This window comes from Labeo rohita, chromosome 9 (assembly GCF_022985175.1).
Source record: "Labeo rohita strain BAU-BD-2019 chromosome 9, IGBB_LRoh.1.0, whole genome shotgun sequence".
NCBI lineage: Eukaryota > Metazoa > Chordata > Actinopteri > Cypriniformes > Cyprinidae > Labeo > Labeo rohita.
The window spans coordinates 8,262,684-8,284,930 of NC_066877.1; the positions used below are offsets into that span (position 1 = coordinate 8,262,684).

Below are 22,247 nucleotides of genomic sequence, written 5' to 3' on the forward strand. Positions count from 1 at the left end.
CTACTTTATAATAGGGTCTAACCCAGCATAGTAGGAACTACCAGTGGTGTGAGTGTATGTTAATTGTCCGAATCAGTTGAGTTACCTGGTTCTCCGGTTTCTCCAGGTGGTCCAGGAGGTCCTACTTCACCAGACCGCCCAGGAAAGCCAAATGTTCCAGCCGGTCCAGGATTTCCTAACTCTCCTTGAAGACCTGGAGGGCCACTTTCACCCTTAAGGCCAATCATACCTGGCATTCCCTCCATACCTGTGTGACATTTCATCCTTTAGTGAGTATCAAGAACAACTGGTTCATCTTAATCACTGGCAGACTTTCACTTTTGAGCTTCTGGGGTGGAGAAACAGAAGTTTCATAACCAGCATAAAAAGATGCATGTGGTGGCATGAATGCTTTTACTTGCGATTCACAATCACAGAAAATACGGCTTATTATTATGACTACAACATGTAAGATGTAGGACTAAAATTCAATATGGAACATTACTGTATCCACAAAAATATGATCAAGCAAATCAACTACCAGGGCTCCAGACTAACATTTGAGAGCAGTGGCACCAGCAACAATGAGTTCTACAGATGGTGGCGCCAGGAGCAGATTTGGTAGCACTGGGGGTGGTTACTATTATATAAATTACTATTGTTTTGCATTAATACGTGCAGTTACTAATAATATTACATGTTAATGTCTTGTTTTTTCATGTTTATACAGATTTGACATTAAAGCACTAGCTTGAGTTGGAAAACATAAAAAATGTACTTTTATTAACAACAATAATGTGCAAAATCTAATTTTTATACAGAAAATGTATATATTCTACTCTTATTAAATGTATAATTATTCTTCTATAGTATTTTATAGAACTGACCATCAACTTGAGTGAATATGTGTGATTTGGTGACAAATTGCAGAAAAGTTTGTTTTTCAAGGCACTTTTCTTACTTTATACACAAAAAAAGAGTAGAACTCTGATTTCTTAATGATTTTATATTTTATAATAGCGATTTTTATCATTTCAAAATCTAAAGCAAAAAGTAGAAATTAATGACTAATAAGCCAATAAGTGCTCCTCTGCTCACATATACTGGTTATAATGGTGATTTGATGTATTTTTGTTTACCACAACGTTCATTTTGGTCATCCTATTAAAAATATTCAAATTCGATCATTTTAGACCTTTAAAGTGCTAAAAAAATTTAGTTGCACCGGCAGAAAAAAAATGGTTGCAAAATATGACCATTTGCTCACAGTCTGGAGCCCTACTGGAGTACTACTAATAAATCACACATTTTGTTTGTTTTAGTGACTCTCAAACCATTTTTTAAAAAGCTATTTCCTTAATATGCAGTAGGTAGAAACTAGAAAAGGAATGTTTGCCAAGACAAACAAGACAAAGTTAGCTGGGCAAAGTGTTGCCTGAAAGTCTGAAATAGTTTTACATAGTTTATTGGCTATATAGCTTCAGCATATATCTATCATTATAAGTTTGACAGGTGGGTTTCTCACCTGGGTGTCCTTGAGATCCTGGGTCTCCTGGAAGACCAATGACACCCCTCGGTCCAGGCAGTCCAAAGTCTCCAGGGGCTCCAGAAGATGCTCCTAAAACGTCACCATGTTCACCCTTTTCCCCTGAAGCACCATCCAAACCTGGTTTACCAGAAAGGCCTGAAGCTCCTTCCACACCTTTGGTGCCAGGATATCCTAAGTCACCACGAGGTCCAACAAAACCTATGTGGTCGAAATAAAATGATGAGAGCTGAGAAAAGGAGGCAGATGGATGTATACATAAGCATGAAATGCATAGGCCTTCCAATGCATACCTCTTGGCCCAGGTGGGCCTCCTCTTCCTGGTTCACCTTGCTCTCCTTTGGCTCCAGGTTCTCCAAAAGCACCTGGTGCACCTTTAACACCTGGGACTCCTAGAACACACATATATGGGCAACCATAATGTAACCAGAAAAAAATTAATTACTAGATCTTTATTAGGGGTTTAAGCGCACGCCTCAGATTCGAATGTGAGCCTGGCGAATTTTTGGGGTATTTTGGATTTTTTTAAAAACATACTTTTGCAAACTAGTCCTAGGTTTTATCAGAATCAAAACAGTGCACCACGATTCTATAGAGAGTGAAAATAGCAATAATTATCAAAAAAAGGTTGAACTTTCAACTCTCTGTCGTCAAAGGGGCACCAAAACCTTTGAAAGGGGTAGGGCCACTTTCAGTAAAATGCCTATAACTCCTGAACAAAATGAGATATCTCTGCCAATTTCAGAACACTTATGTAAGAGCTCAATCTGAGGTCACAAGAAAAAAATTGCAGAGACTGGCCACTTTGGCTCTATAAGAGGGAAAAAATATATATAATAAGCTATAACTGTGCAACCATTTGTCCCATCAACATGAAAATCAGTGTGCACAGTCTTGGTCCAAAATGCCACAAGTGTCTACAAGGACATTTGCGTATCTCAAAAAACATGGCCGTTATTGGTTGAAGAATTTTGAGCAACTGTTAGACAAGGTTAACGGAGGCCAATGGGAACAAAACTCAGTGGGCCTGTTTGATTCTTGGCCCCAAACGTCTGAGAGAAATTTGAAAGAAATTGGCGACTGCGTATACAATTGTACGTCACTTGGTTTTTCGCACAAACACACAATATTCCTATCATACGATAGAACTTCTTATTCCGCACAACCTTGCCTCTAGAACCACTGCTGTCAATAAATTTGTTTGTTAAATGACAGAGAAGATGTAAAAACCTACTTTTGCGAACTAGTCCTAGGTTTTTCGCTCAATCTGGAAAACAACACTGCAGTACATTTCTCTGGACTCTCTCTGGCCAATAATTATCAAAAAATGTTGAAATGTACCCTTTGCGAAGCTATAAGGGGTTAGTTTAGAAAAGGGGCCTACCCAAATTTATAAAAATCGCATGAAGCCTAAAGAAAACTCAAAACTTCACGAAACCTGCTGAGCACATGCAACGGGTGATTCTAACCAAGCCTTTTTTTTCTTTTTTTTACAATAATACATTCATTACCTGGAAATCCATCAAGCCCTGGAAGTCCAGGCTGCCCTGTCTCTCCAGGTGGCCCAGGATCTCCAATACAATCCACTATAATAAGATTAACATGATGGACAACACAAAAACACAGTTATAACATTTAAATATTTAATCAAAATTATGCTTGAACTTAAATTTTGCTTTGTATGGAGCAATAACAGAAATAATACAAACTAGAACCAGAAATCTGAAAGTATAAAGCTAACAAACAATTCTAATAATAAAATAGACAGCACATCTAAAGCTGAAATTTAAATATAGAGTCATTTATGTGCATTAAATGGTTCAGGCTGAGTTGCCTGCAGAAGTGCAATAATAATCTAATTAATCTGATGATGGTTAATAATGCCAAAGTATGGTTACTGATGACCATATGTGGTAGAATGACTGCTGTGGTGCAGAAAGACAGGAGAGAGATCCCTACCTGGAATACTCCACTGACCTTCTCCTTGTGGACTGCAATCTCCTGTAAGACAAGTGTAAGATAGATATGAATTGATAAAAGAAAAGTACAACATTAAGAGGAATTTCATTTAAGTACTAAAATACATTAAAACTAATACATTAAATTCATAAAACCAAACACTATCAACGCAAAAATGCTAAAAATGACAAAAACACAATACAAAATTGGTAAAACTAAAATCAATAGATAAAATCAAACTTGAAGTATTAACAAAAACTATAATAGTATATCAGTGATACTAATATAAACCTGCTACACACCTGGTGGACCAGGTAACCCTCGTCTTCCATCGCTACCAACTTGTCCTTCGTCTCCAGGAAGGCCTCTTACACCTTTAGTTGCTCCGTAAACCTGACCAGGTTGTCCTTTCTGACCTATTAGACCTGGAGGACCTGTCCGACCTGGGTATCCCTTCTCTCCAGGCTCACCTACAGGACCCTCTCCCTGAAAGAAAATAAGCATGTAGACACTTACAAATTACACTGCATACTTTGGTTAAAACTGGTATCACATGATCAATATCACAACAGCCACTGTCTTCCAATTAGTGCTGTTTTTGAGTGACCAGATATGTAAGACTCACAGTAGGTCCCTGAAAACCTGGTTCACCATCTTTTCCATCTAACCCAGGCCTTCCTTGCTCTCCTGGGAAACCACTAGTACCCGAGTCCCCTGGGTCACCAGGTTGTCCTGTATTTTGCAAGTGCAGGCAAAATATTACGATGTATATCTTCTCTCATGTGTATCTATACATGTAACGGAAAATTATTGCACCTTTCTGTGTAGCGGCTTTCAGCTCTCCTTTTCTGCCTTTGGGTCCAGGTGATCCTCTTGTACCAGGGTAACCCTGTAAAATTGAAAAATTTGCAGATGCAAATATTTTCATATCTCATATGATCTTAAAGGGACAGATCACCCCAAAAATGAAAATTCTGTCATCATTTACTCGCAAGTTGGAAGTACGGAAGTCAGTGACTACTGTCAACTGTTTGCTTACTAACATTCAGGTACCAGCAGAATCTTAGGGCTTATCGAATAATTCAAATTTAATGTTTTTTCCCTTTTTTTTTTTTAAATTGAAGAATCACGGTTGTGAATACAAATATTACCAAATTTTAGAATTATATACTTTGAGAATATGCCAGTAATAACAATTAAGAGAAAAGAACGGTCAAACAGCATGTCGGCGCACAAGAGACGTACAAGGGCTGAAAGCTGCTGTTTATTGTTTTTATAGACCATTTATAGTTAATAATAGTCTACTGGTGTTATACCTTTAGTCATTTTGAATTTGAATTACCTTGACTTTTTAGATTTTTAAAAACGCATTTCCCTCGTATTATTTCTTAACATATAAAACAAGTTTGTACAAGAAGTAGTTGTATATGCATCTTTTCTGCAAAGATATTTAACAAGTGATTTGTTTAACATTTACATCATCTTGACAACTTCATGGGTGGAGTAAAATAATTTTCTTTAACCCTTAAATGCATACCTCTTTAGTGACTTTAGTGATCTTTAGGGTCTTTAGTGACCTGGGACGTCATTTACTACCCTCTCCCTCCTTCATTTTTTAAGTTTGACATAAGCTTTCTTAGTATTCCTCAATCTATTCATTATGAACAAATAAACAAAACAAAACAAAACAAAAAAATTATATATATATATATATATATATATATATATATATATATATATAAAAGAATGTCTATTTTCTTATGAATTTTTTGTAAAAAGTGTATAGGGTTACTAGAGACCCAAGGTGTGTAATAGTATAAGTAAAAAATATTGTGTGCAAAAATATGTAAATATCTGATGACTAAATACACGCAATTCACCTTTAGTCCTCGAGGTGACACTGTTTAGTAGACAATAATGACGTGATGTTTCACTCGTAATTATCACTAACGTAAAACAAAATCTGCAATCATCAGCACAATTAAAATTTATTTGAATGGCTTTACTGCAGAGCAATTACTGTACGTAATAAAATATAAATGTCACTGTCATTTGATAGTGGATGTGGTGAATAAGCTGCCAGTGATCAAAATACTGACTTTGAAGTCACTGAAAATGTTAGTTTTGAGAAAATGTTTGAGATCGTGAATATGAGCCAGATGCTGAATGTGCTGTGGAAATGCGCTCTGAGGATGACGACGATGGTACAATCATCTGCTCAAATTGAACCCTTCTAAGTTTCAAAAGGTAACGAGATATGCTTTATTTTATTCTTCTGTAATTGTTTGTAAACTATCAAAAGAGTTTTTTTGCAATTGCAGCAGTTAGAGATCCATCCATGCTGGATTAATATGTAAAATGATTGGCGAAACAGTCATGCATTTAAGGGTTAACCAAAGGGTTAATAAAAAAGAAAAAGTTACTTGAATCATGTTGTAGTTACATTTTCAATCTGTCTATTTAAAACTGTAAAAAATTCAGAATCGGTCTGAAAAAATCTAAATAAATTTTTTTTGTCATACTGTCCAGCCCAAAAACTCATATAAGTTTGGAACAACTTGTGGGTACATAAACAATGACAAAATATTCATTTTTGGGTGAAATATCCTTTAACAAGGCATGAAGACATGGTGTATGTGTACTTACATGTAGACCATCCAGGCCTTTGGGTCCTGGCTGGCCCTGATCACCCTGCTGACCCCACTCGCCTGCCATGCCAATGTCCCCAGCGTCTCCAGGAGGACCCGGAGGACCAGGTGGGGATTTTACATCGCAATCGCACAGACCATGGTCACCTGATCAAGTAATACAAAAATCGTCACCACTACAGCAGGATTAACAAAGACGTACAAATGTCAACAACAAACACCTTCTGTAAAATATCTGTAAAGTTTTGTTCTGGAAGTGAACTTCTACTTTAAGTTTCCCACAATGTCATTCACAACATGACATGATCTTGGCCATACATTCATTCATTCATTTTTTTTTAAAACCCCAGCTGTTTATTAGCTTCAGCATTGATCTTACCCTTTGGTCCCTTTTTCCCTGCACTTCCTGGACGTCCACGTGGTCCTGGTGCACCTTTGAAGTATTCTTCCACTGCATCAAGACATTAATAGTCTTTAATACTTCTTCATAACATTCATTATTACCAAGGTCTCTATTTAGAAAGGATGCCTTAAGTTGATCAGAAATGACAATAGTTTTGCACAGTTACAAAGCATTTCTGTTTCAAATAAATTTAATTTGTCAAAGAATCATGGGAACATGTTAAAGCAGAAAATATTAAGCAGCACGATTGTTTTCAACACTGATAAAAATAAGAATATAAGAAATGTTTCTTGAGCAGAAGTCAGCATATTAAAATGATTTTTGAAGGATCTTGTGACACTGAAGACTGGAGTAATGATGCTGAAAATTCAACTTTGCATCACAGGAATAAACTACATTTGAAAATTGCAACACTAATATCATATCAGTGTATAAGTATGAAAAAGCTTTATTAGCATGACATTTAGTAGTATTGTGTTCGAGTCCACCTAAGTCGAGTCCAAGTCTTTAACCAATCGAGTCCGAGACGAGTCCGAGTCCAAAATGGGCCGAGTCCAAGTCCAAAGAAACACTAATGTTTGTCAGAATCTTAACATTGTTTTAACCCAGGGGTGCCAAAACTCGGTCCTGGAGGGCCGGTGTCCTACAGAGTTTAGCTCCAGCCCCAATTAGACACACCTGAACCAGCGAATCAAGCTCTTACTAGGCATACTAGAACCCCCTGGCAGATGTGTTGAGGCAAGTTGGAGCTAAACCAAGGACCAGGACTGAGTTTGGGTGCCCCTGTTTTTAAACTTTGCAACTAAAAAAAAATGCAATGTCAATTGCAATTCTCTACTGGATCTTGCCATTTTGATTTTTGATTTCACAACATTTCATAAGTGTCCATGCTCTGCTTAGCAAACTTAAAGTCATGTAACAGAAGTTATGGCTGACTTATGTCTTGTGACATATTTCAGTGAAACAAGTTTTAGAATGTGAAAAATGATAGGGCGGGACTTGCCTTTATTCACTGATATAGTAAATGTATAAATTCAAGGGTGGGGGTAAAGGAGTAGGTATCTTGGTGAATGGGATCTTAAGAGCAGAAAATGCACCTCTTTTATAGATTGTGGCTGTGTGTGTTTTGGGTTTTATGACTTTTTTTTTCTTGGATGAAAATGAGGCTGTGAGGGATAAACCTAATCTTTACAATGGCACACACTGTGTATAAAGCCCTACGTATACTTTCCATAAGTCACAGCAAACTCACACCTGTTTTATTTTTGAATGCATTTATAGTTACATTAATTACAATAAATTACATTATATAAAGAAAAATTGATGATGTGCCATTGAATTATTAGAAAATCATGCACACCCAAGGTGGTTTTGGGCCCATTAAAACTATTGCTGCAAAGGTGTTAGAAAAATTATTTTTCTTTCAAACTAGAAACTGCCACCATGTTTAAAAATAAAAAAAATAATTTTAATACAGAAAAACTAATCAACTAATGTAAGTAAAACATTCTCAAACTTACTGAAGGCAAGTAAACACTCCAAGTAGGTCTATTACGTACAAACAAAAGGATAAATAATATATTAATCAAAAATATAAATTAAATTGTATTTTTTAAAAATAGAATCTTTTTAAAAATAGATTTCTTTTTAGGCAGGTCTATCTAAAGGCTATCACAGAAATAGACTACAGACATTTCTTGAAGTAATAAATGTTAAAATAAAACAATGCAAAATCTTCACTGTATACATTAAACATGATTCTTACTAAAGTTAATAAGTGATTCAGTCAGGAAAAGTGAGTAAATCTGTTTTTCTTTTGTTGTTTGATTAATATTTATGACGCGATCGGTGGCTGCAGGTTTACGCTGCTGTCGCTTTAAGATCTGACGCACATATCAAATATTTTGACACATCAGTGTTTCTCCCAGCTGTTCAGGTTTACTTAACACAAAACCAAATTTATTTACATGAATAGTCTCTAAGACGAGCATGTGTGTAGCAATAACAGACCCTATTAGAAGCGAAAGGGAACTCGACATTCGCACACTGACTGAGAGGCACGTTCTGTGAGCGCGCTTTGAGTGTGTGCTCACATAAACCCAACGGCTTTCAAGTAGCCTACTGGACAAGACTTAAAACAAATGCAAATACTAAATATCACTTTCATGATAATGCATCGAGTCAACTGTTTGTAAGTGTAATGCATCGAGAAACTGTACATTTTCGTCAACTGTCTCTGGACTCAGATGGACTCGGCATATTTTCCGAGTCCGAAAGGCTTGAGTCCGAGTCAAGTCCGAGTCACCTAAAAATTGTACTCGAGACCAGACTCGAGTCCGAGTACGAGTCTGAGTACCCCAACTCTAACATTTAGTGATGGCATCCAGTTTAGTTCTGGTTTGAAAATTCACACTTACATGATGTCTTTGCTCCAGGTGGTCCTTGAAATCCAGGAAGCCCATCAGGGCCAGGTGGCCCAGGCTGAGTGGCAGGATTACCTGGTTCTCCAGCTTCACCTTTGGCTCCCTTTGGTCCCCGTGGTCCCTCTGGACCCCACATATCCACTGTGGATCCGAGAAACAATCATATCAATGTAAAAAGCTTGATTAATGTCTAAGCCCACGTGTTTGAAAATAAAGTGTTAAATTCATTCAAAAATTATTTGAAATTGCAGCCATTTGAAATGTTATGGGTCTGGCTTCTGGTCTTCCGTTTCCAGCTATTTTTAGCTGTACAAAACAGCTCTTATGCTGCTTGATATTCCAAATAAGTGTGGAATTTAGCAAAATAAAATTTGCAGTGTATACTGTTTATAATTTTGGATTACTCGTCTCACAATTCAAGCCATATCCAAGCCATTCGATGCAAAATATGGCAAAGAGCTGTATTATTCGTCTAAACTTCTCTTTATTTTAACAGACAGACAACATACAAGTTTGGACCAACATGAGGGTGAATAGATAATGACAGAATTTCTATTTTAGACTAAAAAATACCTGTTTGTTGTTCAGTAGGAGGGGGGCCTGCGGGACCCGGCTGTCCTTTGACACCCTTAGAACCATATCTTCCAGTTGGACCCCGCTCTCCTGGAGGTCCTGGAGGACCCACTATATAAGCAAGAGAAACAGACAGAAGCAAAGAAATACAAATTCTGAAAAAGTACTGAGAAACTGTATATTGAAAGTTAGATTAGAACTACTCAAATTTCTGCACTCTGCATTTTTAGTACCTCCAGTATCATCAAAAGAATTTATCAGCTCTCCGGGTTCTCCTCTGTCTCCCTGTTGAATGATATGCATTTAGGTCATACAACTTTTGATGCAGGTTGAATAGTAAGGTATGACAAGGTATAGCACAAAACGAAATGGATTAATACCTTGCGTCCATAACTTCCTGGGAAACCTGGTAGTCCAGTGTTACCCTGTAGGAATGGAGAGAGACTTTAATGTCCACATAAATGCTCAAATGTCAATGCACTGTTGGGAAAATGATCAAAATGATATACCCTAAGTCCTGGCAAGCCATTTCGTCCTTGGTTTCCCTGTAATTAATAAGAATTGATTAAATATTTTGGATAAAAATGTGGAATATGTGTGCATATCCATAAAAAGTACCGATTAGAAAAAAGAAGCAAAAAGGTTGAAGAAGACCTAGCTGGTCCATGAAACATTCAGTTTTTTGTTTTTTTTTTGGTAAAAAGATATAAGCTCCTAATCAATCTTACCCGCTGTCCAGGAAAACCTGACACACCAGTCTCTCCTTTGGTGGTTAAATATCCCTGAAATAATTAAAAAAACAAAATATTATAATCAAGATACTGGTAAAGTCCCTTAGGCACTCTACTTAAATGAGGAAAGACCATCTGCAAAAGTTTTTTTATTTTAAAATCAGACCAAAATTATCAAACAGGAAGTTGTTTTTTTTAACTCTAAGGCAGGGTTTTCATTCCAAAACTATTTTTTTTGTGTGTTCAAAAAAGCTCAAATGCCACCTACCAAATCTCCTGTTTCACCTTTATATCCTTTAAGGCCTTTTACACCCTGTTAAAACAAATCAATGCAATGAAAATTACAGTGGAGAGATCATTTGCTCCACTAAGATAAAATATTTGTAATGTTTTCATAAACGGATGCTCTTCTTGCCTGCCATTCTGGAGGGGCAGGTTGGGTTTGCGAGTAAGGTCCTGGTAGGCCCGGCTCTCCAGTCTCCCCCTGTGGTGAGGATATAAAATTGCAGATTATATACACGTTAAATGCAGATTATAGATTATAATATTAGTCTAACATATGACACTAAACATTTGTCTCACCAGTTCTCCTTTGACTCCTTTTAATATCTTAGTGCTTTCACCCTGTACACACACAACACATTAACATCAAATGGATATATTAGAATCCACTGACATGAAAAACGAATGTGAAACTTTTTTAAAATTAAGCAAAACATTGTGTTTTACTACCTTTTTTCCTTTAACACCTTTACTTCCAGGAGGACCCTAAAGAAAGATGAAACAGTAAGAAGTGACTGTACATTTGGAATAGAGCAAGCAGTAGTTAGTATAACTGAGGATGTCAAAATGATTAATTATTAATGAATGATTAATGAAATTAACTGCATATCAATTTGAGCTAAAACCACTTTCTTAATGAGTGAGTCATTTAATCATTCATTCAACCAATTTGTTAAAACGGCATTCAGAAACAAATCAAGTGACTGTTCTTTATGAATGGATCTCTGATTCATTGGCTCATTTAATTTATTTTTGTTAGCGAAGTTGAGCAAAAACAGACAATACTGACATATGTCTAAAATATAACACAATATCAACTTCTTTTTTATTGAAACTGTACAGATATTTGAGAACAGTACTCTTTGTGTGATATTGTATCATATGATATAAACACATTTTTTGCCCTTGCATCTTGAAAAGTGGTATTTAACTGCATTTTAATAAGATACACCTAACTCACCCAAGGACCTTGAAATCCTGGCTGTCCTCTGTACCCGGGGTCACCAGTTGGTCCCTGTAAGGGTGAAATTTAATGTTTTAGAAAACACGTTTGCCCCGTCACCTTTTTTATACCTGATGGTTCAGTTTCTGTTGTCACAAAACAAATGATAAAAGTCAAACTTACCATAAATCCTGGTAAACCTGGGTGTCCTGGATCTCCCTGTAATGCGTCAGAGAAAAATTATGCATTTTTTTAAAAATTAAATCAAAAACATTTATGTAAACTCAATTTATAGTTAATGTAAACATAATAAAGGTTTATGGTAAACTTCTTGGTCGACAAAAATATCACCCAGTTTCTGGTATCACACTCTCTGGTGAAACTTTTAGTTTCTCTTACCCTGAATCTTTCCATATAGACCCACACCTCCAAAGGGTCACCCCTCTCCCCCTTCATTCCTGGCCGGCCCTACAGAATATTAGGGAGTTAGAAAATAAAAGCATTATAGGTTAGATGGGTCATACGCATAGACTCCATGCAATGTCTCAATAATTTACTATGTGACACATAAATAAATGAATAAGCTCATACTGATATTCCAGGTCCGCCACTGAATCCTGGCTGTCCTGATGTTCCTGAATCTCCCCGAGTTCCATTACAACCGTCAGCTCCTGGTTTTCCACGAGGCCCAGACGGCCCAGGATGGCCCTGATAAGAGATAACAAAACAAAGACTTGACCTGCATATTCTTTTGTACCTTTACTGAGCCATACTGGGCAAATCCAAAACTAAGGAAAGGTATATATGGTATCTTGAACTATACGTATTACTAGATGGATGGCTTGTTTGTTCTCATGATTAGTTTTAATACATATAACTATGTATTGAACATTAGTGTCTTTTTGTTGTCAGTTTGTAAAACTCTTCTTTATGTTGTGCCTAACAGGGTCAGAAATTACCTTTTCCATTAAGGAGGAATATTTTTTTCATTTGTGAGGGCAATTTTTATACTCACCTTAGTATTATAAAAACCATACTATGTTGTCTTTAACTGTCACTGTCCCCTCAGTGAGACTTTTTAGTGAACTTTACTTCACTATATTACAAATAAATCCTAATCTAATCATGTCAAACCTAAACCTAAACAGCTATTTTACCACTGTTTTTTTGTTACAAATTATGTAGGAACAGTAATAGATTAATTTATGACAAGAGTGCACCTCAAAAATCTACATCATAACTACATCATTCTGACCTTTGTCACAAAAAGTCTTTTTTGTTGCCTTTTTCCCTATCACATTTTAGAAATCATCAGAAATTATAAATCATTTGAAAGCTAAAAACCTCAAAATTCATCCTTTGAAGGCCATTTTAAAATCAGACATTGTATTACCATGGAAATGGGACTTCAAAATCATATTACAAAATGTATTTGTTCATGAATTATAACAATTTAAGTTTGAATAGTGCACTTTTATGTCTATGTTCAAAAATGGGGGTGACAGTTAAAGAGCTAATGTCAAATACTTAAATTTATCCAATTACTTTAATCAATATTTTAAACTGTTGTCAATAACGTTAGACTGTTTAAAATTGTATCTAAATTATACATGTAAAAACAAGAGCTCATAGGCCTGCAATGTTATGACAAAAATCGTTATTGTAAATTATTGCTCTTTATATTGTACTAATGATTATTAATATTGATACAGAAAACAATATAAAATGTTTTGTTTTGTTTTGGACACATCACATTCTGGCTTCACAGACAAACATGTCGGTCCACGACTTCGAAGTCTAGCACAAGTTATGCAAAAACTCCCGTTATAATCACTGAAGCTACAAAATTAATATTTTATTTACATCGTATCTGCACTGTGATGTTTATGTTGAGGGAATTTGTGAGAGTGTGCACTCAACAACAGCTTCAGCGTTTTCAGTTTTGAGCTCTAAGCGTCTCTGATTGGCCAGTGCATTCCTAAGTTCAACATAAATGCGTTTGATTGGTTATAAAGCTCAACGCTGCACAAAACAGCGCATAAAAGTAATCTGATGCAGTGTGAGCGAATCTAAATGTAATACCACATATTTACACTTTTCATTAATTTTCACATTTCATTTTAATCATGACAGCCGTAATACTTTGTTTAACTGAGTAGGGGCATTTTTTGCCCATTTATCTTGAATTTATGGGGCATTTTTGCCACAAGCCCTTGTTCTTAAACATAATACTGTATATAAACAAAATCATACTTACCGGAACACCATCTGCTCCATTAAACCCTGGAACACCTTCCATTCCCTAAAGAAAGCCACAAACACAATAGCATTTAATCTTGTCTCATGTAAAGTTTTACCCTTTCACCCACTATCAGAATTACTCTTGAGATTGTTTTAAAGAGAGGATGAGGCTAAAGAGAACAATGAGGCTAAAAATAGCTAAACCTACAAAAGTCATGTACAGTATCATTGAGACATTGTATCTGTTATTCTTCTATGGAAATATTTAAACTTTTGTGGCTAGACCTTATGTGACCATCCACTGAATCAAATAATCAAAACGTAGGTGAAAATGACCAATATTTCTGCACTAAAATGTATGTATTTTGTAATTATCAAGTATTTACATTGATTACCCTTACTTAAACCTACTTTCAAACTGGTGGTCATTTATTTTGTGTGGATATATTCATACATTTTACCATGGTGAATAAGCAGAGGCTTCATGACCAACTAGAAATTTAATTGCAACTGCCATTAGGAGGAGAAAAGCATCCGTCATACATGAGTACTGGAGAAAAGATGGTATAAATTCCATCTAAACCTATTGTTTTAAGTTATTACATAACAGCAGAAGTGGAAATTAGGACAGAGGGACTCACCACACTTCCTTTTGGACCCATAAAGCCTCCTCTGCCACGGTCTCCCTTCTCTCCTTTAGGGCCCTGGAGACCAGGGTCTCCTGGTCGCCCATTAGGGCCTGAGGGCCCCTGGGGACCAAGGGGGCCAGGCAATCCCTGCAGTTCACATACAGAAAATGACAAATTAGTTTAAATGGCATACAGATTTGAATAAATTAAAAGTAGGTCATTAGCTTTGTGGGCAGCGCGCCGACATACAGCGCCACTGCGCTCCGGGCATCCCGTGTTCGAATCCCGACTCAAGGACCTTTCCCAATCCCACCCCATCTCTCTCTCCCACTTTGCTTCCTGTCATTACTAAACTGTCCTGTCAAAATAAAAGCAAAATGCCAAAAAAACAAATAAAAAAAAAGTAGGTTCACTTACAGTCAGCAATTATGAGGTTTTAGAACATAAAATAATACCAAAAAAATAGTACAGTAATGTGGACACCTCCATAAATGTAGGCTGACATTTACCACAAAAAAGCAGCTCACTGAGTGATCACAAATTGTCATTTTTTATCAAATGTGTTACCTGATTTTTTTGTGACAATAAAACATAATATATAACTGTACTCACTGCTAAAACATTACTAGAAATGTCACTGCTGATTATTTTTAGTAAAAATTAAGGTGAATAATTATAGCAGTGAATTGCATTGTATAGTGCACTAAAATGTTAAACCTAATGCTACATTGATATAATAAACTATAAAAGTTCATGACTGTAAACTACTAACTATAAAACATTTATACATTTATTTATATTTATCTATGTATGTCATACCTAACTACCATATTTCTCTGAAGTTTTCTTCAAGATATACATTATGCAAAGTATGCATGTGTTGCAACAACTAGGATAACCTACTACTACTACTACTATTATTAGGCACTAAACTAATATAATTGCATTTATAACATAATCCAGCCATTTTTTTTACATTTCACAACATGACCACTAGATGGCAAACTCTGCTAACACGCTGTAAAGCTCTATACCGCCATCCAGTGCTCTTATCACCACATTGCATATAAAATTTAATTGCATGACACAGTGGAAAGTTGAAAATATTCGTTGTTCCTTGACTTCATCTGAACTCATTAATGGACCAAAGCATACATCAGTCAAACATCTGCCTGATGTACACCTCACATTTTTTAACCATATACAAAAAAGTTATTTTTTACATGTTGCACTTTAATAGAACTGTGATATTAGATGTGTGGTTTTGGATTCTGCCCTCTTGTGGATCTGTTCATCTATTACTTCTCAGTGCTGTTTCTAATGGAAAAGGACAAGGAAACAGGCCCGTGTTTGTGTCTAGAGATTTGTATGGGTAAGAACTTAAATCCAGTGAGCAAACCAAGTTCTACTGTGATGGGATGGATTGATAAACAGACGCCCTGCTGTCTAGTGCACACTTAAACCCTCTGGCCCCAATCCACAGTCAGACAACTGATCTGAGATCCTGTTAAGAGTGAAGAAGAAGAACATGAAGGACGCACTGTATCGGATCAAAGAAAATACTGCATACTAGATGCCATTCACACAGAGCACATCTACGTCAACAAAGCATAAAACAACATCCCAGATTAAGAGAGGCATCAGGGTAGTGTGCTGGTTATTTGAATATACTTGATGACACTGATTGAGCTTAACATGCAAAGTTCAGAGGTCTAAGATGTGGAATATGGAATAGCGTTTATGAAACTTAAATGAAGTATACATATTTAATGCATGTATGAACCTAAATAAGACCTAACCAGATATTTTTCATATTAGACACAGAGCTTAACTCTAAGAAACACTTGCAATAAGTGGTGAGGACAATCCAGCTTTGGCAAAAAGTGGAACATGTCCCACCTGTTCAGCCATAAATTATGCCTGTTTGGACAAGTAAAGAGTAGAGGTCTAAAAGTGATTAACTAAAAACAAAAAGGTGCCAGATTACAGCCAAGAACTAAATTTGCAGTTTTAGGTTTTTATAAACAGGGCCGGGTGAAACATAGAGGTCTTAAGGTCCTCATCAGTCAAACAGAGGTGAATCATATGCGTGAGGTGTTTTGTGGCTCGGGAAGTCAAGTACTTTGACCTCTGACCTTACAGAGGTTCTGGCTACCGTTTAAGCTGAGCTAGTGTGAAGGTGTTTATTCAGTGTTACAGAGTATATGAAACTGTACTGCATTACTCCACAGTAAACATTTCAAGTAAATATAAATGTTTCTGTATTGTACCAACAATTCTGTCTCTGTGTTAAAGTGCCTTACACAGTTTTATTGTGCTATACATTCATGACCTGGCTGAATATGAAGTGTGATAAATGGATTTGTATTTCTAAAATATATTTATCTGACATTAAAGAAGTGAAGTTGGTGTTGGAGACACTTAAAAGTTGATATTTCCCATGGTAAAAAAACAACAACAAAACAAAACAAAACAAAACAAACAAAAAAAAAAAAAAAACAATAAGTGGTTCTAGCAATATAAGACATCTCTCAGGAAATTAGACATAATATATTACAAACCATTCATAGTTTCTTTAGAACTCTAGGGAGCATTTACAAAAACATTTCTTGACTGTACAACTTATTACCATGGAAATGGAGCATGAGGAATGTCTCAATTGTCTCACTCAACTCACTCATAAATCAGCTAAAATAGATATTGTTGAAAGTCTACTAAGCCTAAAATTACAACAGTGGCATTACTGCTCTACAGTATTATAAATAAACATTCTTTATTGGCATCTATGGTTTCATGAAGACACTTCAACATCCATGGAAACTTTCAGTTGCACAAAAGGTTCTCTATAATGAAAACAACAACAAAAACCTTAATACCCCCAGATATTAAGACTTGTATGGCTTAATATAATGTAAATTATGTCTGTGAGGCATATTTTGGACTATGGGGGGGACATCAAATGGTTTTACTTGGCGAGCTACTGACGCTACCTGTTGCAATTTTTACGGTAACACAACTCGAAAAATAAAATACTGATATGATCACCATAGCTACTGAAAGAGCTTACAGGTGGCAATGGATATAAGTTCAGGAAAGTAAGTGAAATCTGCGCTGAGAAACTCCTTCAGGGGCTGCAGCGTCTTGACAAGCATCGGCATGTTTACATCCTTCCAGGATGGCATCTAGCGTTTCTTGTCTCTGCCATTTGTAAGCTCTTTCAGTAGCTGTGGTCTACTGAAAAAAGTCTGAAAGGCATCAGGGCTAATGTGGAAAGAACGCAGGTCTTTAGGTTTAAAGCTTAAGTTTTATTTGTCCACAGGCATCTTCCCATTCGTTTCTTGCTAGGAAAGCAGTAAAACTTACATCACTTCTCTTGTTGCCCTTCGCCTGAAAATTACAACCAACAGCTGCACAATGCGGAATCGTATCAGTATTTTATTTTCCGAGTTGTGTATTTCAAGTTGTGTTGCGGTAAAAATAGCAACAGGTAGCACCAGTAGCTCACTGAGTGCAACCATTTCACGTCATTGAAATACTGGCGCCCCCATAGTCCAACATATGTGTAAAACAATACAGATTTTTTAAATAACATAAATCTTTTTCTACTACTTATTTCAGTAAGAGGCACCATTTATGTTATATTAAGCCATACTGGTTCCCTTTAAGAAAAACAAACAAACAAAAGTTTCTGAAAGGTTCTTTCTGGAGCCCAAAATGGTTCTTCTATGGCATCGCTGTGAAAACACCATTTTGGAACCTTTATTTTTAAAAGTGTATATCATATTTTTATAGGCCGAAATATTTAACAATTGGAACTAATATGTAGACTAGAATTTACAATAATATACAAGCAGGCCTAACTGCTTTAATAACAGAAGCACACTAGCTCCATCAACTCCACAAGTCTGAGTCAGAATTGATGATCATCTGTATGAGATAACATGATCAATGTCACAAAATAACTTAAAATTTAAGTATTTTCCAAAACAGAGGCATGGAGTAGGCCATAGTAATTTAAGCTGCTCATTATTTAGCAGTTGTATTATCCAGCAAATCTCTCCTTCCTCTAAATGCACAAGTAACCTTGCTCCTTCTGCCAAATATATTATGTACATTCCCAAACTACAGCAAATATACGGCCCATTAAATATGATTTACTCTATACTTAGAGCTTAAGGATTGTTTTGACATGTTGTAGCAATGTCTTATTAATCACCCGAATTTCCTTAGCAAATGCCTAGCAACAATCTAGCTAAAACCCATTAAATTTTTGAGAGTAAATACAAACATCCTGTGGGATGCCCTCCAGGGCATGTTTTCACTCCTACACATCCTTGACAAACTCTGTGTATGGATACATTATCTGCTGGTAGTTTTTGGCAAAATAAAGCATTATCACATCTGGGTTTAGTCTATCCGCAAGTCACAGTCATTGAAAGTTTACTAAAGATAATGTTACTCCATGGCCACTGCCTGGCTATCTTGCAGATTTTCTTCCGCCCTTTTTTCTACACATGCAAAAAGATCACTTTCCTGCTGCCTTTAAGGTATAAAAGATCAAATACATGAGATTTGTTATTTCCTGGGCCACCGCAAGTGTCCAGGTCAGTTCCCTGCTGGCCTTTCCATGCCCTGTCCCCTACTATGTGTCTTCCTGATTTCTTGACCCATATTTTCTGTTCTGCTCAACAGGATAAAATCAACCAGCTGTGCCCTAGAGAACCAGCAGACTTGTACAAATATGGCAATATAAAAAAGACAAAACTAAAGTGCTTTCGCCACTAGTCTCTGCATATTTGTGACAAAATACAGCTTTGCATCACAGGAATAAATTATATTTTAAAATATATTGACAAAAGACATTTATTTTAAATTGCAATAATATTTCTTTTGCAATTATATTTCTTTCTTTTGAGTGATAGTGTGTGTCATGACTCGTGAGGCCTTGACAGTAATAGGACTGGCAACACTCTTTATAACATATACATTAAGTGAAATGAGCCAGTCATGATGATAGACAAGCATGAGCATTGGCAGTCTGAAGTACTTAAATCTGATTTGAATTCTTGGCACACTACACAGCAAATGCACTCAGATGAAAGGTTCTTGGCCAAAGTCCTATCAATCACAGATTAGTGTGAATGTGTAGAAGCGTGTGCTTGTGTGGAGCCATTACTCTCCATGCACCTGCATAAACACAGTCAGATTAAGCCCATCTCTCTGATTAACTCCACCTCCACTGAAAAGTGGAGTTTGGGTCTCTCAGGATCTTTTTATTTGTTCACTTTGATCTTCTGACATTGCTTTTGAAGATGTGTGTCTGCTTGCGAAAGAGAAGATCAAACGTCCTTCAACCCTGTTGATTGCATTACATCTCATATCTGTCCTGTCCAATCCTACCAGTGCAGATGCTAATGAAGAGTGAACAGCCCTCCTCAGAATTGACAACAGACAAGTAATAATGGATGACGTGAACAGTTACTGAACAGTGCAGTGTGGAGTACCACAAGGCTCAGTACTAGGACTGTTGCTTTTCACGCTTTACATGTTATCCTTGGGAGATATCATCAGGAAACATGGTGTTAGCTTTCACTGTTATGCTGATGATGATCAACTCTATATATTTTGCGGCCCGACGAAACATACCGATTCACAAAACTAATGGAATGCATAGAAAATATAAAAACTGAATGACTAGTAATTTTCCATCTCAAAAACAATTATTGCTTTAAATTTCATAGTGGGTAGGTAAGAGTCAGAAACAGGGCAAAAGCAAGTCTAAAAGTCTAAATTTAAAGGAAGGGGGAAGTGCAGCTGAATGGCTTTTAATGCGCTTAAAAAATACAAACAGCAATTGCCATAAGTGTACATTTGTGTGAGGAGGAAATGGGCAATTAGCCATTAGTTTAAGTCACTGACAGGTCCTGGGTGTGCCAGGTGAGAGTTAAACTCTCCCAGGGTTCTCCAGTTCAGAGTGGAGCCATACAATGTCCAGGTCATTTCCAGTTTCTCTCACCCTCTGCTGCTGCCTCACACCATCCCTTCCTCACTGCATAAATCTCCCGTCTTTTGTTTTTTCGCTCCTTTCATTTCACTGCATGTCTCTCCAAGATAAATTAGTTTAAATTCTGTTTTTAAATCTGCTGACCCTGTTGGCCTTAACAAAATTCAACTCTTCTTGAACTTTCCATATTTGCCACCTTTCTTTTCAACCCCCCCACCCTGTATTCACGGAGTGTGACAGTAACGCCACATTTAAAGTGTTGTCTCCTCAACTCCTTCATTACATCATTGCCCAAAAATCTGCAGGGAAAAAAACAGGAGACACTGAAAAGTTGAGGAGGTGATTTATGTAAACGTTTAAGTATGTAACTAAAAAGATACTGGCTTATAGACAATATATACTGTATGTCTGAAGCAGAAACTGCATTTTCTTTTGGTTATTAACTGCATGAGGGCAGAATACTGGAGCGCTTATAAACTGTAAAACATGATTGTTGTAATTAGCGATCACATCTTAAACTTTAGTGTTAAAATAACTTTCCCAGATCTAACTTGTTGAGATTACTCAAATACCCCAGGTGTCACTTACACTAAAGGCAGCATGGACCATGGTTTTTTTAAAGGTAAAACAACAATTGGTTTTTAAAGTGTATTTATTATAAAAATTTTACTTTTTCTAATACAATTATATAAACATATGGAAATCCGTTTCCGCCACTGAATAATAATAAAAAAATGTTATTGCGACTTTTTATCTCACAATTCTGACTTTTTTTCTCAGAATTGCACAATACAAACTCGCAGTTCTAACTTTCTTTTTTTCAGAATTGTGAGATATAAACTCACAGTTGCGAATTTTGAAGTCATAATTGTGATATAAACTTGCAATTCTTAGAAATTAAGTCAGAATTGCAAGATATTGTCACTTGCGATTGCAAGTTATAAAGCCCAACTTTGAGGGGAAAAATAATTGATATGTTCACAGAATTGCAATTTTTGTGTCTCATAATTCTGACTTAACTCGCAATTGTGATATACACTTGCAATTCTGAGAAAAAAGTCAGAATTGTGAGCTTACATCTCACAATTTCAACATTATTCTTAAGAAATGTGACTTCTTTTCTCACAATTGCAAGTTTATATCTCGGAATTGTGAGTTTTATCATGCAATTCTGAGAAAAAAGTCTGAATTGTGAGTTTATATCTCAGAATTCTGACTTTATAACTCGCAGTTGCGAGTTTATATCAGAATTCTCAATTTGTTTCTCGGAATTGCGAGTTTATGTCTCACAATTCTAACTCGCAGTTGTGATACACACTTGTAGTTCTGAGAAAAAAGTCACAATTGCGACTTTATATCTCAGAATTGTGAATTTTATCATGCAATTTTGAGAAAAAAAGTCAGAATTGTGAGTTTATGTCTCACAATTCTGACTTTATAACTCACAATTGCAAGTTTATATCAGAATTCTCAGTTTCTCAGAATTGCGAGTTTATGTCTTACAATTCTGACTTTTTAACTCGAAATTGTGATACACACTTGCAATTCTGAGAAAAAAGTCACAATTGCGAGTTTATATCTCAGAATTGTGAGTTTTATCATGGAATTTTGAGAAAAAAAGTCAGAATTTGGAGTTTATGACTCGCAATTTTGAGTTTTTATCACAGAATTCTGACTTAATTTCTTGGAACTGTGAGTTTATATCTCACTATTCTGAGAAAAAAAGTCAGAATTGTGAGATGTAAACTTGCAATTTTGAGGAAAAAAAGTCAGAACTGTGAGATAAAAAGTTGCAATTCCCGTTTTTAATTTTTCTTATTCAGTGGCAGAATAAAAAACAGGCTTCTGAAAAAAAAAAAAAACGCTTTTATTAATATGAAAATGTT

The 22,247-nt window shown here is 36.1% G+C and overlaps 1 protein-coding gene across 2 annotated transcripts in view; it reads right to left on the minus strand.

Annotated features, from left to right (window-relative positions):
* col4a2 (collagen, type IV, alpha 2) overlaps window positions 1–22,247 on the minus strand; it is a 95,633-nt gene that overhangs the window by 18,246 nt on the left and 55,140 nt on the right. Inside the window, exons 5-30 of one of the 2 annotated variants that reach the window (XM_051118732.1) lie at window positions 14,370–14,504; window positions 13,745–13,789; window positions 12,079–12,195; window positions 11,887–11,955; window positions 11,671–11,706; window positions 11,506–11,559; window positions 10,995–11,030; window positions 10,845–10,886; window positions 10,678–10,746; window positions 10,531–10,575; window positions 10,260–10,313; window positions 10,041–10,076; window positions 9,912–9,956; window positions 9,765–9,816; window positions 9,532–9,642; window positions 8,953–9,099; window positions 6,512–6,583; window positions 6,131–6,279; window positions 4,301–4,373; window positions 4,110–4,216; window positions 3,787–3,970; window positions 3,503–3,526; window positions 3,037–3,111; window positions 1,819–1,917; window positions 1,505–1,726; window positions 86–247 (exon numbers count right to left, since the gene is read on the minus strand). In XM_051118732.1, the coding sequence (XP_050974689.1) occupies window positions 86–247; window positions 1,505–1,726; window positions 1,819–1,917; window positions 3,037–3,111; window positions 3,503–3,526; window positions 3,787–3,970; window positions 4,110–4,216; window positions 4,301–4,373; window positions 6,131–6,279; window positions 6,512–6,583; window positions 8,953–9,099; window positions 9,532–9,642; window positions 9,765–9,816; window positions 9,912–9,956; window positions 10,041–10,076; window positions 10,260–10,313; window positions 10,531–10,575; window positions 10,678–10,746; window positions 10,845–10,886; window positions 10,995–11,030; window positions 11,506–11,559; window positions 11,671–11,706; window positions 11,887–11,955; window positions 12,079–12,195; window positions 13,745–13,789; window positions 14,370–14,504 (2,260 nt within the window). Of the gene's footprint in view, window positions 1–85; window positions 248–1,504; window positions 1,727–1,818; window positions 1,918–3,036; window positions 3,112–3,484; window positions 3,527–3,786; window positions 3,971–4,109; window positions 4,217–4,300; window positions 4,374–6,130; window positions 6,280–6,511; window positions 6,584–8,952; window positions 9,100–9,531; window positions 9,643–9,764; window positions 9,817–9,911; window positions 9,957–10,040; window positions 10,077–10,259; window positions 10,314–10,530; window positions 10,576–10,677; window positions 10,747–10,844; window positions 10,887–10,994; window positions 11,031–11,505; window positions 11,560–11,670; window positions 11,707–11,886; window positions 11,956–12,078; window positions 12,196–13,744; window positions 13,790–14,369; window positions 14,505–22,247 lie in introns of both variants that reach the window. The other variant, XM_051118731.1, reaches the window with a different exon arrangement.